Source organism: Drosophila pseudoobscura, chromosome X (genome assembly GCF_009870125.1).
Source record: "Drosophila pseudoobscura strain MV-25-SWS-2005 chromosome X, UCI_Dpse_MV25, whole genome shotgun sequence".
NCBI lineage: Eukaryota > Metazoa > Arthropoda > Insecta > Diptera > Drosophilidae > Drosophila > Drosophila pseudoobscura.
Genome location: NC_046683.1, coordinates 58,895,734 through 58,909,238, shown reverse-complemented (window position 1 = coordinate 58,909,238; position 13,505 = coordinate 58,895,734). Strand labels below are relative to the sequence as shown.

General features: G+C 50.3%; 5 protein-coding genes across 6 annotated transcripts; all 5 read left to right on the top strand.

Moving 5' to 3' along the window:
* Positions 1-706: 706 nt before the first annotated feature.
* Positions 707-2,652, top strand: LOC6900047 (extensin-2). Of its 2 annotated transcripts, XM_033383592.1 has the most exons (3): positions 707-816; positions 1,022-1,975; positions 2,024-2,652. In XM_033383592.1, exons 1-3 carry the CDS (start codon positions 814-816, stop codon positions 2,606-2,608), a joined length of 1,542 nt encoding a protein of 513 aa, XP_033239483.1. In that variant the 5' UTR covers positions 707-813; the 3' UTR covers positions 2,609-2,652. The 2 variants fall into 2 exon arrangements, with proteins under 2 accessions (XP_033239483.1, XP_002135411.3); XM_002135375.3 differs by having other exon boundaries at positions 1,022-2,652.
* A 3,218-nt stretch (positions 2,653-5,870) lies between these two features.
* LOC6900046 (uncharacterized) lies at positions 5,871-6,504 on the top strand. The gene is made up of 2 exons (XM_002135374.3): positions 5,871-6,035; positions 6,093-6,504. Exons 1-2 carry the CDS (start codon positions 5,886-5,888, stop codon positions 6,423-6,425), a joined length of 483 nt encoding a protein of 160 aa, XP_002135410.2. The 5' UTR covers positions 5,871-5,885; the 3' UTR covers positions 6,426-6,504.
* A 1,364-nt stretch (positions 6,505-7,868) lies between these two features.
* LOC6900045 (extensin) lies at positions 7,869-8,725 on the top strand. Its single transcript, XM_002135373.3, has 2 exons — positions 7,869-7,980; positions 8,052-8,725. Exons 1-2 carry the CDS (start codon positions 7,978-7,980, stop codon positions 8,568-8,570), a joined length of 522 nt encoding a protein of 173 aa, XP_002135409.2. The 5' UTR covers positions 7,869-7,977; the 3' UTR covers positions 8,571-8,725.
* Positions 8,726-9,196: 471 nt separating this feature from the next.
* On the top strand, positions 9,197-10,485 carry LOC4812459 (leucine-rich repeat extensin-like protein 3). The gene is made up of 2 exons (XM_033383593.1): positions 9,197-9,308; positions 9,377-10,485. The coding sequence occupies exons 1-2, from the start codon at positions 9,306-9,308 to the stop codon at positions 10,421-10,423; spliced, it is 1,050 nt and encodes a 349-aa protein (XP_033239484.1). The 5' UTR covers positions 9,197-9,305; the 3' UTR covers positions 10,424-10,485.
* A 1,413-nt stretch (positions 10,486-11,898) lies between these two features.
* On the top strand, positions 11,899-12,923 carry LOC6900044 (proline-rich extensin-like protein EPR1). Its single transcript, XM_002135372.3, has 2 exons — positions 11,899-12,006; positions 12,078-12,923. Exons 1-2 carry the CDS (start codon positions 12,004-12,006, stop codon positions 12,804-12,806), a joined length of 732 nt encoding a protein of 243 aa, XP_002135408.3. The 5' UTR covers positions 11,899-12,003; the 3' UTR covers positions 12,807-12,923.
* Positions 12,924-13,505: the final 582 nt, after the last annotated feature.

Genomic DNA, 13,505 nt, shown 5'->3' with positions numbered 1-13,505 from the left:
GTGTCATTGTGTATGTCGTTAAGTGCCAAGTGGCTCCATCAACATCGCGATAGGCGCGACACATGGTGGGCTGTCCGTCTGAGCCCCCTACTGGTTATCGATTTGTTCTACAAATATTTGCCAAAAATTATCGAGCATGATTGGCTATGCGCACGCATGCGGGACACTCTACTCTCTCTATCTATGATCACTCCCGATCCCCCATATACATATGTATATAGCTCGTGCATATTTCACCGGTTTTTCTTGAATTTAAATTATACATTTTTTTCAAACCACTCACGACCCGCAGACCGCAGACAGTTGTCTTTGGTTCTAAGTTATTATATAGATATTTTTGGGCTACGCTTTGTGTTTTGTTCTTTCTTTTGGCTATGATTTTTATTAAAAACCATCCCGATTCGTATTAAATACAAGCTCATTTACGTCTTTTGCATATGGTTTGGTCGGGCTCATTTCTTTATTTTTTTTTTTTTTTGTCAAAACTACTACTAATTTTGTCGTCTGTTTCGTGGTGCTAAAATGTATAACGCCTGGAATCTGACAGAAAATGAGATGGGGTTTTATGGGTGTCGTTCTCGGGCAGAAGCAGAGGCCGAAGCAGCGCCCCAGCCAGAGGAAGAGCGTCAGCAGCAGCCGGTTAGCCAGCCCAAGCAGGTTCTGTTGAGTTTTCGGTGCGGCTCTGTCGAGAATCTTCTGCCGTAAAACATTTTGGCCCATCCTGAGGCGCTGAACTATAAATAATGTCGTTGTGCGGTGCTTCGGCACAGTCACATTTCTGCATTCGTCGTGTGGATTTGATTCTGAGCAAAAATGGTAAGCAGTGGAGTAGTGCGAATGGATACCAAGGATATACCCAAAAAAAAAACCGAGTGAACAACCGTGAAACAGTTGTGGAATATTTTTATTTTTTGTATTTTTTTTTTTATGACTATTGCCGGTATAGTCACGGATATTTGCCGAGTGTGGATTACAATCTTACTGACACTGATCATGTGGTTTCTGGTGGTTTCATTTGCAGAAACTTCTCATCGCTCTCGCCCTGGTGGCCGTCGCCAGTGCAGATGTCTCGCATCTGTTCTCGCACAGCAACAACCTGCAGGAGGATGGCTACGTCTACGATCCCCCGTCGAATCCCGTCGTGATCGATGTGCCATACGTGCCGAAGGAGTCCGCTCCACCCGCCGTCATCTACCAGGCCCCCAAGCCCACGCCTCCTCGCCCCGTCTACACCGCTCCCCCAGCTAAGGTCTACACTCCCGCTCCACCAGCCAAGGTGTACACCCCTGCTGTGCCAGCCGGAGCCCTCAAGGAGGATGGCTACCACTATGGCCAGCCTTCGGTCAAGTTCGAAACCTACGAAAAGCCCGTGGAGACTGCCCCCGCACCAGTGTACGTGAAACCCGCCCCTCCCAAGGTCGAGTACCTGCCTCCCGCACCCGTGAAGAAGGTGGTCTACACTCCTCCTCCACCCCCACCAGCGCCTGTTAAGAAGGTGGTGTACACTCCTCCTCCACCACCGGTCTACGTGAAGCCCGCCCCTCCCAAGGTCGAGTACCTGCCCCCCGCACCCGTGAAGAAGGTCGTCTACACTCCTCCTCCACCACCCCCACCGGCACCCGTGAAGAAGGTCGTGTACACTCCTCCTCCACCACCACCAGCGCCAGCTGGCATCCTGAAGGAGGACGGTTACCACTACGGTCAGCCCTCGGTCAAATTCGAAACCTACGAGAAGCCCGCCCCTCCGGCTGTCATCAAGAAGGTTGTGACTCCCGCACCACCAGTCTACGTTAAGCCCGCCCCTCCCAAGGTCGAGTACCTGCCACCCGCACCCGTGAAGAAGGTGGTCTACACTCCTCCTCCACCACCACCTGCACCCGTGAAGAAGGTCGTGTACACTCCTCCTCCACCACCCGTCTACGTGAAGCCTGCACCACCAAAGGTCGAGTACCTGCCCCCCGCACCCGTGAAGAAGGTCGTCTACACTCCTCCTCCACCACCCCCACCGGCACCCGTGAAGAAGGTCGTGTACACTCCTCCTCCACCACCCCCACCGGCACCCGTTAAGAAGGTCGTGTACACCCCTCCTCCACCACCACCAGCGCCAGCTGGCATCCTGAAGGAAGACGGTTACCACTACGGTCAGCCCTCGGTCAAATTCGAAACCTACGAGAAGCCCGCCCCTCCGGCTGTCATCAAGAAGGTTGTGACTCCCGCACCACCAGTCTACGTTAAGCCCGCCCCTCCCAAGGTCGAGTACCTGCCACCCGCACCCGTGAAGAAGGTGGTCTACACTCCTCCTCCACCACCACCTGCACCCGTGAAGAAGGTCGTGTACACTCCTCCTCCACCACCCGTCTACGTGAAGCCTGCACCACCAAAGGTCGAGTACCTGCCCCCCGCACCCGTGAAGAAGGTCGTCTACACTCCTCCTCCACCACCCCCACCGGCACCCGTGAAGAAGGTCGTCTACACTCCTCCTCCACCACCCCCACCAGCGCCAGTGCAGAAAGTGGTGTACACTCCTCCACCACCAGTGTACGTCCAGCCTGAGGGTCCCAAGGGCTACAGCTACCCCAACGATCCCCAGCCATCGTTCGACTATTAGGCTACGTAGGCTTCTTGTAAATATAAAGAATCTTCATTAAGTATTAGACGTATTTTTGAACGAATGGTGAATGCAGTGGTTTGGGCTTTCGCAGGAAAGACGAATACACTTGGATAACTGTCAAAATAAACTAAAATCAATCGAATTGAAATGCATGTGTTGTCTCGCTTACTCGTATAGTATTAAATCGTGGCTGTATGCGTAGGTGGCTTAGTGGCTCTCTTCTTACATCCTCGGCCTCTTCTCCGCTCACACTCCACATTCCAACGCAGATGCAAAACATTTTAACCCTCACGCTCTCACGCCCTCACACCAATGTATTAACATGTGATCACTGAGTAAACGCTCAGACTTTCGCTCTCTTAGGGTGGGAGAGGGAGAAGACAAATTGCAGAAACAAATGTCAATATGCAAAAAGAGAGCAATTAGGAAGCGCATCAGGGGGAGAGCATGGATGGTGACAGAGCATGATAAAACTATGCAAGGTGGTCCGCTACTCTCTTTCGGGCTTTCTGTTACGCTCAGCACTGCTAAGAGCGCTTTGATGCATTGTACTGAGCCGAATATGAGTCGAAAATAGAGCGCGTTGCGTGAGCGCGCCACCTTGTCTATTGTCCTCATGGAGGAGAGCATGGAATGAGCGAGCCGCAAATCCACCTACGCATACAAATCGGCACCGCTCTCACACTGTTTTTCACACCGGTCCAAGCGCGCATTTCCAAGTCGGCTCCGCGTTTCAAAAATCGGGCAAATGGTCAAATATCAAACGGGAAAACTGTCGCATAGCTGTGTGGTGTGGTGGTGCAGGAACTTTAATTAAAAATGTACAAAAACTGTTTGTCTATGAAAGAAAATGTGTTTGATCAAGCAAAATGGCAAAATATATAAAAAATGCAGAGCGGCGAAGGAAAGCTAAAGAATGAAGTGAAAGTGAAGTGTAAAAATTGAAGCATTTGATATACAATATATATGCACAACCCCTTTTTTCCTTCGGTCGGCAATGTGCGTGTGTTTTTTTGTTCAAAAAATGCAAAAGAAGCACCGAGCTGTGTGTCCCTTTCCCACTCCATCATGTAATTCACGCAGTGAGGAAGAGGAGTAAAGCAATAAGAAAAGAGCGAGCTCTTAGAATCGACGCTCTCTCGTCTCAAGAGTCCCAAGAGTCTCATTGTATGGTGGGGTGGGGCATTCAAAATATTGGTGATCTGACTCTCTCTCGTTGGTGCTTCCACACGAAACTTCAATCCTGTTGGCTCACCTTATATGAATATACCGTAAATATGTGTTTGTTGTTCGTTTGTGTGTTTCCGTTTTCGTTTCGTAAATCGTTCGTTCGGAATAGTCGCGCGGTTTCGTAGTCTAACTTCCACAGAATTGCCGGTTTTTCTTGTGTGAGAGAAAGGAGCAGCAAATGCAGCAAACAAAACGTAACCGCCCAAGAACATGGGCCAAAAGGTAAGTGAGAAACGAGAGTGTTTTTTTTTACTGTTTTTTTGTCCTCTTTGCATACTTGTTTTCAATTAATCTCAGGAGCATGCTCCTTACGTGATTTCGATTTCGGGAGGGTCCTGCCAATCGCTTGCCAGCTTAAAAGAGGACGTCAATTATCTACGTCTATTGTCGTACATCAAGTATGCCAAAATTTTTTTCTTCAAAAATCGAAATATACCTTAAGCCTAAAAGTAGTCTTTTACTAATCACGAAATGGTTGTGTATTTTGTATACCAGTAATTCATGTAGAGCTCAGTAAAAAATACAATTTTTTTTTTATATCACCAAAAGCGTGGGGCTACGTTGTTAGGAGCGGCAAGGGCCGTTATATACATTTATACATTATTTGTATGCACGATACTCAAAAAGAGTATAGAAGGAAGCGTTTGCGACCCCATATGGAAAATATATTTTCTTGATCAGCATCAATAGCCGAGTCGATATAGCCATGTCTGTATGTCCGTCTGGTCGTCTGTCCGTCTTGTTTCACGCCTAGTTCTGAAAGACTTTAGGAGAAAGAGCAGCCAAATTTTTGATCCAGACTCTTATGATATCACAGTGATTTAAGTTTGGACAAAAATCTGTGGCATGCACAATTTTAAAGATACGAAAAAACCAAAAACTAGAGAATAAAAAATTACTATATCCAGCAGATTGCCGAATCTGGATCAGATCGGATATTATAGCCAGAAGGAACAGATGAAATTTCAGTGGCTTCGCTTACTCATTCCCTCTCTTTCACACACTCTTCCCGGGGCAGCGTAAGCCCTCTGACGGAGGGGAGCCATACTGAATAAGTATGTATAAATGTAGAGTCGCGGCCGTAGCAGCGACTCATAACGTTCCCCCTCGTTTTGAAGTAATTAAAACGATGACTGCAATATGCGCACTCTCTTTCTGTCTTTTGGTGTTGCTGTTCGCGAAAGGGAAGCATTTTATCTGATGGATAATGCGGTGAGTATTGCTCTCTCTGGCCTAAACTCTTCGAGTAGCCGGTATAAAAGTGGTCTTAAACTTCTATGTGACAGCTAGACGATATTGGATTTTCAGGCAGCAAAAACATATGAAGAAAGACCAGTCGATCAGAATCATCTTTGCTTAGCGGGTGTGTCGTGTGAGCTGGGTATTCATTCAGTAGAAGCAAGTGGAATACGGATGCCCCCCGACCAATCGAGTCTGCAATGATCCAGCGAAAAATGCAATCAATCTTGTCCAAGTTGTCCACTCAGATGCTATGCATACCGTTGGAGGCTGGCATAGATAAATTGTGCGAGAATCTGTGGATCTGCATTTGCCCAGCCGTAAGGCACTGATGAAACGGAAACGTATGGAGGCGCTTTATATGCTCGGGGATCGGGGCTCGGCTGCATAATTATTGATTTGCATAGGGGGGATTCGATACGGCTCACGTGGCTGGGGGCAGAGACAAATCCGTCAACGGCTCTCAGAGCATAGAATCATTAATTCAGATACAAGTCAATGCGAGAGTCTCTAACAAATGCGACTAAGACAAAAGGCTTGTGTATGGGTCTGCGGCAACGCACTGACACTTGACCCCACAAAACAAGTCTTGGCCTTGGCAATGAGGCGACGGCAGCGCAGATGGCGATGGAGATGTTGTAGCATTTTATTTGTAGTGCTCGCTCGTTGTATCTTTGGTTGTTTATCTAGGGCCTCCGTTCTCTGCTGCTGCCAGCATCGGCAGCATCGTCATCGTGATCGGCTTTGGCTTTGGCTGTGGCTGTGGCTTTGGCGTAATTAATAAAGTGAGGCAAAGCCTGGCCAAATGAGGCGAACATATAGAAGTATAAATAGTTGGGGTCTCAGCGCCGGCGCTTGCATTCGCTCGAGCAACGTTTGGCTGGAAGCGACCGAGATCCAACTCCATTCTAAGAGCCATTCCATTCCCCCAGTCAAGATCACACACGATACCATGGTAAGCGCCTTGTCATTAGCCTCTTGCCACACATTCGCCTCACGCTCTTCCCTGCAGCGTCTCTCCATTTTTGGCCTGCTGATGCTGCTGCTGTTGACGGTTTGTCTGCATTCCGCCACATCGGATGTCTCACAGCTGGTGCGCTCTGGTAATGGCTTCGTCTACGACGTGCCCAAGGTCACCCAGCTGGAGCTGGAGGTCAGCAATGAGTTCCCCACGGGCGAGAAGTTCCCCCAGGACGCCATACCCGTGGCCCCATCCGACGCAGAGCTGGGCCAGGCCGAAGAGCCAGCCGACGAATCCCAGCCAATATCCGCCTTCAGCAGTAAAAGTGCCAGCAGCATTCACGGCTACAAGTACCAGGTGCCCAGCAGGCGATTCAAGAGCTGAGCGAGACCCTACCTTGTTTCCCCTCGAATTTGTACCAAAGTTTTCTGTCTAAAGATAATAAAATTGAAATCCCCCCCAAGATCTAGCGGCGTTCCTTTCACCAGAAGCCCTTGGGCAGGGCTTACGGCTAAGACTTGCCTTGGACTCGGCTTAGAACGAGATTCCACCTAGTCGTATCTCTGCGGATTGTAGTAGACTTAGCGTCTTGCTAAAATAAATGTTCATGCTTGACAAAATATGCCTTTAATCCAAAACCGGTTACGAATTTGCACAGGTCTCGGGTCTATGAAGAGAGACACAGGCCTAGCCATTGAAGACGATGAGACAAATGGCCATAAAGAACGACAATTAATTTCATAATCGGCATAAATTACGCGGATTTTTGGCAAGAGGCGAGCACAGCACACGCCGTCCAGTTTCCGTCCGGCACTTGACAATCGATCAGCCGGATCGAATCGATCCACCGCCGTTTGGGGCGGTTCAACAACCCGCATAAATTATCCGCCGAAGAATGAAACAAAAAGTGATAGTTGAGCCACGGCTCTGTCACTGTTTGTTTACCAAATCGCGATTAGCGACGCTCTAATCCAACTAATTAGTTGTTTAAACGCAGCCGTTAAAGATATGGGAAATTTGTCAAAATGTATATTCCAGTCTCCCCATCTGCAAACCGCCTAACACCCACCTGTGCCTCCGATTCTTGTATTGATTTGTAAGATTTGGAATTGCTTCCGCAAGCTCATGTCCCAGAGACCAGAGACAGCTTCATTGTCCGTCATTGTCCATGAAACGCTGGCCGCCACTCCACTCCACGCCACTCTACTCCACTGGAGACTTCTTGAGCTGCTGCAAAAGGCAGCGCGCGCCATAATTATTATAAATGAAGTCTAAATGATTTATGACAGCTAGCGGATCGCTCTTACAACGCTGCCCGATGCGGCGGAACTAACGCAGCGGCAGCGGCAGCGGCAGCAGCAGCAGCAGCTCCTCTCCTCTCTATCGCTGTGGGTCAGCCGGCAGTGGGTCGGAAGCAGAGGCTCACTTTGACACCACAGACAATGCCACAGAAACTGAAGCGCTGCTTGAGCCAACGCTGGAGTGACGACGCTGATGAAAAGCCCCACCATGGGGGCTCATAAAAAAGATAATGGCTCTGAAGCGGAGATTTTGGACTGAAGCCAGAAACAATGATGAAGACAGAGGCAGCAGCAACAGCAACAGCAACAGCATTGTGGCGCTAATAATTCATACAAACATGGACACCGATACAGAGGCAGAGGCAGAGGCAGATACTGCGCTACAGATACATTGAAAGCGAAACTGAGACAGATACATTTTTACCGATACAAAGAATGCTTGCCGATGCCGATGCTGGTGCTGGTGCTGCCATGAATCGCGCTTAAGCCCGATATCGATTTAAATGATAATAATTGGCCTTTGGAGAGCCCATGGACTAGGTCTTAGAATTTTCGACTATAAATAAACAGCTACCCGTGGTATTGGTCAATCATTTGTGGTCTACGAGCTCAAGGTGTAACATACGATAACAGACATGGTGAGTCTTCAAAATCCTAATACCCTATCCCGCGACACGATAACGATCTTCAATTGGGGCATTTCATGCAGAAATTCTTCATTTTGGCCACCTTTGGCATGCTGCTGTCTCTGGCTGCCGGGGATGTCTCGCATCTGCCGCTGGAACTCCTGGAGGAGCATCAGCAGGAGCATCAGGGCTATGGCTATGACTATCCCAAGCCGGTGGTGCCCTTTGTGGTAGTGACAACCACAACAGAACCACCCACACCACCGCCAACGTACCTGCCGCCGAAGCCAGTGCCCACGTATCTGCCGCCGCCGCCACCAACAACAACCACAACCACGACCACAACAACGACACCGGCACCCACACCTGCCCCAACCTACCTGCCACCTCCACCACCGACCACAACGACAACCACACCGCCACCCACGCCCGCCCCTACTTATCTGCCACCTCCCCCACCGACCACAACGACCACAACGCCTGCCCCGACGCCAGCACCTATCTACCTGCCGCCCCCACAGCCAGAGCCACAGCCGGAGCCGGAGCCAGAGGAGGAGCACGGATACCACTACGAGGCGCCCGCCAAGGCGTTTGTGTTCTAGGAACCACTCCACACACCACTGCACTGCACTGAACCCCGAACCCTGAAGTATCGCCCCGTCCTGGACTGTTGTTGTTTTTTTTTGAATCGTTTAGGCCTAGGATTATATAATTTAGAGACAACGTATAATAAATGCTGTTTTGTTAACCCCATTAATCGCCCCGTTGATCCACTTTGGATATCTCTTGCATTATGCGGCGGGATAAGGCCGAGTGGCTGTCGAGTCAATCACCGCCAATTGTCTCACGTTTCACGATTTATATTTCGACGACGCATCCGCTGCATATTCATGAGGCGCCTCTGACGGACCACCGGTGGCTGCCGGACGAAGCTTTTGTTGTGCGGCTAATTAAATCCAAAATAGCATTAATGTTTCGGGGGGGAAAGGAAACCACACGCCGATAATTGCCACCGACCGAGTGGATCGGATCACAAGTTCATGAAAAGCAAGAAAAGTGTGAAGAAAACCGAACCGAAAATTATGCACCGCTGGCCTTTGTTTTGGGCATAAACTAATGCTGCTGATTGCTGCCCAAAGATCGAACCTCAAGATGGAGATTCGAGATCGAGTTGGAGTTTGAGTCGGAGTCGGAGTTGGAGTTGAGGAAGCTGCGACTGCGATCGGAGTATAAAAGAGGGGGCCATCAACGATAGTGACATTACTTGAAGCCGTCAGCAAACGGCAGCAACATCACCATCGTCCACCGTCGGAATCGCAGGAATATATCCCAACGGAATGGTAAATAGATGGCATGCCGCATCCTCGATCCCAAATGGAGTAGCTATAATCATTCCCGTCTCCTGCAGAAACCCATGCTGATCCTGTTGGCCCTGGCAGGCCTTGCTGCTGTCTGTGTCCGGGCGGATGTGTCCCATCTGTTTGGGGGCGGTGGCCACGGGCACCATCACGAGCACGACCATCACGATCATCACGATCATCATGACCATCATGATCATCACGATTATCACTACGATGCCCATGCCCACTCCTCGCACGCCAGTCACCAAGATGGCCACCACGATCTGCACATAGATCTGCACTACCAGCCAGAGCCCCACCACCACCACCATCATGTGGAGCAGGAGCCCAAGTTCAACATTCCCAGCGGCTACAGCTATGGAGGACCACCGCCGGCTCCGAAGAGCAGCTACCTGCCGCCAGCGGAGAAGCCCCGCCAGAAGTATCTGCCACCTAAGGCGTCGCTGCCGCCACCACCACCGCCGCCAGCCCCCAAGACCAGCTACTTGCCCCCTTCCAAGCCGGAAGTGAAGTATCTGCCCCCTGCACCTGCACCCGCGCCTGCACCCAAGTACCTGCCTCCTGCACCCGCGCCTGCTCCAAAGTACCTGCCTCCTGCACCTGCACCCGCACCCAAGTACCTGCCTCCTGCACCTGCACCTGCACCCGCACCCAAGTATCTGCCCCCTAAGGTCGCCCCCAGCCTGCCGCCACCACCTCCGCCACCAGCCGTTGCACCGAAGCCCAGCTACTTGCCTCCTGCCAAGCCGGAGAAGAGCTATCTGCCACCAGCACCACCGGCCAGCAAGTACCTGCCCGCAGAGGAGCCCGCGGCCAGATATCTGCCTCCCAAGGTGGCTCCCAGTCTGCCGCCGCCACCACCGCCCCCGGCAGTGGCGCCCAAGGCCAGCTACCTGCCACCCGCCCCCCGGCCAGAGTCGAGCTACCTGCCGCCCAGTGCGGAGCATCACCACCACCAGCACCAGCATCAGCCAGAGATCGACTTCCACATCCCCATACCATCGTACGCCCTGCCCCTGCAGTCGGAGAACCACGTCCACGTCCCCGAGCAGGGCTACCAGTACAAGCCGCCACTGCGTCGCTTCAGGCAATAGGCCGCCACACCCCCCATCGAACACACACCCCCCTCCGATACACCCAACCTCATAAATACTGCATCTATTTTTAAGCTTTGCAAATTTTTTTTTTATTTTTTTTCCCTCTATTAAAATCATTTTAAAACAAAAACAAAACAGCAAACGAAATGAAATTTAAACTCCGACACTCCAGCCTGAGATATTTCACCAATCCATTGTTTGAGTGACTATTTCGACAGCAGCCTCAAGGTCGAACCTATTAAAGACATTTAGCCAGAGGTTCGAGCCGTCCAAAAAGGGACACAGACACAGACACAGGCTCCACGGCTTGGAAATTGGATCTCGCCATGCGCGACCCCCAAAAGCGGATTGCGGCCAATCAACCGAAGTAGCTGAAGCCTCAGCTATTGGTCTTTTGGTCTGGCCTCATCATCACCTGCAGCTGTCTATAATTATTGTCTTTAGGAATGAAAAATGATGCTAAAAGATATATATATATAGATACACAGATATTGATTGTTCGCTGGGGTCGGTGTCTGTTACAGAAACACTCGCTAATCGCCAATTGCAGCCGCCAGCTATCAAACGACAGCCTCTGACCTCTTTCAATGCTGGTCCAGAGATGGGGCAAGCGTGAACTAGGCCAGATTTAACTCTAAAACGAATCAAGTATACGCTATACTACTAATCGTTACTGGTTCTACTGGTCTACTATACTAGACCTTGAATATGTGGTTCTTAAATACAAAGAAAGTGGAATTGAAAGACAATTCGCTTAGATTTAAATGTATTTAATTGAAACAGAAAGCTTTGTAATATATAGAGATATCTCTCTATTGTATAAAAAAGTTGTGTGTCATCGTCGACTCGTTACATATCGGCGAGAGCGTGTGAACCGAGCGAGACGGGGGTTGGCAAGCGCGCGTGGCGAGTATTCAGGGGTGCAGGAAATATATTTCCACTCTCGTTGCAAATCCATGAAAATATTCAATTTCCAAGGCTTTTTTTCTCTTGGTGTACCTCAACAAAACAGGAAGTTAATGTTACATGACAATCATGGGGTTATTCTACAGCAAAGAAGTCTTTACCCTCCTCTAACAATTTTAGTGACTCCTAAATATCTTGGTCTTTTTTTGGGGGGGCTCTGGCACAAAAAAGTATCTCAAATAGTTGGCTATAGTTGGCTATCATAAAACCCAACAAGTTTAATGACTCTTGGCCAAACAGAGAGAGATCTCTGAAACAAAAGCCAACGCAACGCGGATGACTGCGAATTAAGAGATTCGATTCAATAAGCCATTGAAATACGAATAGCGAATACCGGCTGCTGCCAAAGTGTCTTGATGCTAAACGCCGCTTGGCTGACAGGCCGCGCCATCATCTGGATAGTAGTCTGATGCCATATCGTCTCTGTTCGACTACGCAGCGTCGGCGTAGACAGCTTTATGGCTGCCATCTCTCGCGCGGTTCTCGGGCCAGAGCTCTAACTGTATAAATAAAGAAGCACTTGCCGGAAACTGTATCATTTCGGGAGTAGCAGTCGTCGCAGCGAGAACGTATCATCCACTGAAGAAGAAGAAGAACGCTTGGATAACAAAATGGTTTGTCCAACGCATCTGAAAGATGCCCAAAGAGTGTCCTATAAAAGCTACATCTATCTTTTGCCACTCAGAAACTCCTGGTCCTTGCTCTATGCGGTCTCGCGCTGGTGGCCGGCGATGTCTCGCATCTGTTCGATCATCATGATCACCATGATCATCCCGGCTACAACTACGATCCACCGAGTGTTCCCTTCGAACTGCCAACCCCTGGGCCTGAATATCTGCCACCGGAACCCGTGACAGCTCGCGTTATTGCTCCAGTTCCGTCTTACTTGCCACCGGTGAAGCCTGTGACCAAGCCGACTCCGGTTTACTTGCCGCCCCAGCCGTCAGTGAAGCCCGAGATTCCGGTCGTCAGGACACCCAAGCCCTCGTACCTGCCACCCCCACTGCCAACTGTGAAGGTCGTGACACCCAAGCCCTTGTATCTGCCACCCCCACTGCCAACTGTGAAGGTCGTGACACCCAAGCCTTCTTACCTGCCACCCCCGCCGCCAGTTGTGAAGGTTGTGCCTCCTCCTAAGCCGGCATATCTGCCACCTGCTGCTCCCATCGTCAAGGTTGTGCCACCTAAGCCTGCTTACCTGCCACCGTCCGTGGCACCCGTCGCACCCGTGGTGGAGCAGCCCCAGCCGGAGTATCTGCCGCCCTCGAAGCCGACGTTCAAGATTCCGATCCCCTCCTATGCCGCCCCGCTGGAGGAGCCCGTGAACAGCTACCTGCCGCCCCAGGAGATCGTGGAGCCGCACAGCGAGGATGGCTATCACTACGATGCCCCCGCCCAGCCATTCCTCTTCTGAGAGGCAAGACCCTTCCATCCTTAGCCATTTTATTGTTGTCTGCCAATGTCACGTGTATATACTATAGTTATTTATTAAGTTTTGAGAACGAATAAACCCCAACACGATGAAAACCCACATCCTGCTCTTGAACTTGAACTCGAGTTTGGGGGAAAATCCTATCAGAAGTGCGACCCAGACCGCGACCACCACCACGACCACGACTACGACCACGAACTCTCGGCTCAAGTGCCAAGAGAGACAGCATAATTACACTTGAGGCGTCTAAAAATATACGCAAATGTGGCAGAACAGTTTCATTCACGGCATACCTATCCAGTGGTGGCTATTTCGAGACGTCCGATTATGCGACTGAGTAATGCTCTGAGGCCAATTCCGGCTTGATTTATGGGCAAACAGCGGGCGAGAGTGAGTAATTGACGCTGGCACCCGAAACGGCCATAAGCTCTAATTTTATGGCCCGAATTGTGGCTGAGCTTCAATAAACGACATCTTATAATTTATGGCAATACTCCGTACCTTGATTGCGCCCCGCAGACAATCGCTGGCATTGTTCGAAGGTGTGAAGATACGCCCTCGGCCCCCGTACGGCTCTCAGAACCCTCCCACGCTGATGGGGATAGAAAGTGAAACTAATGCGATCAGGAAGTTCGGAAGAACACTCTGGGAATCGGAATGTGTGTGCGTGTGTGTTGACAA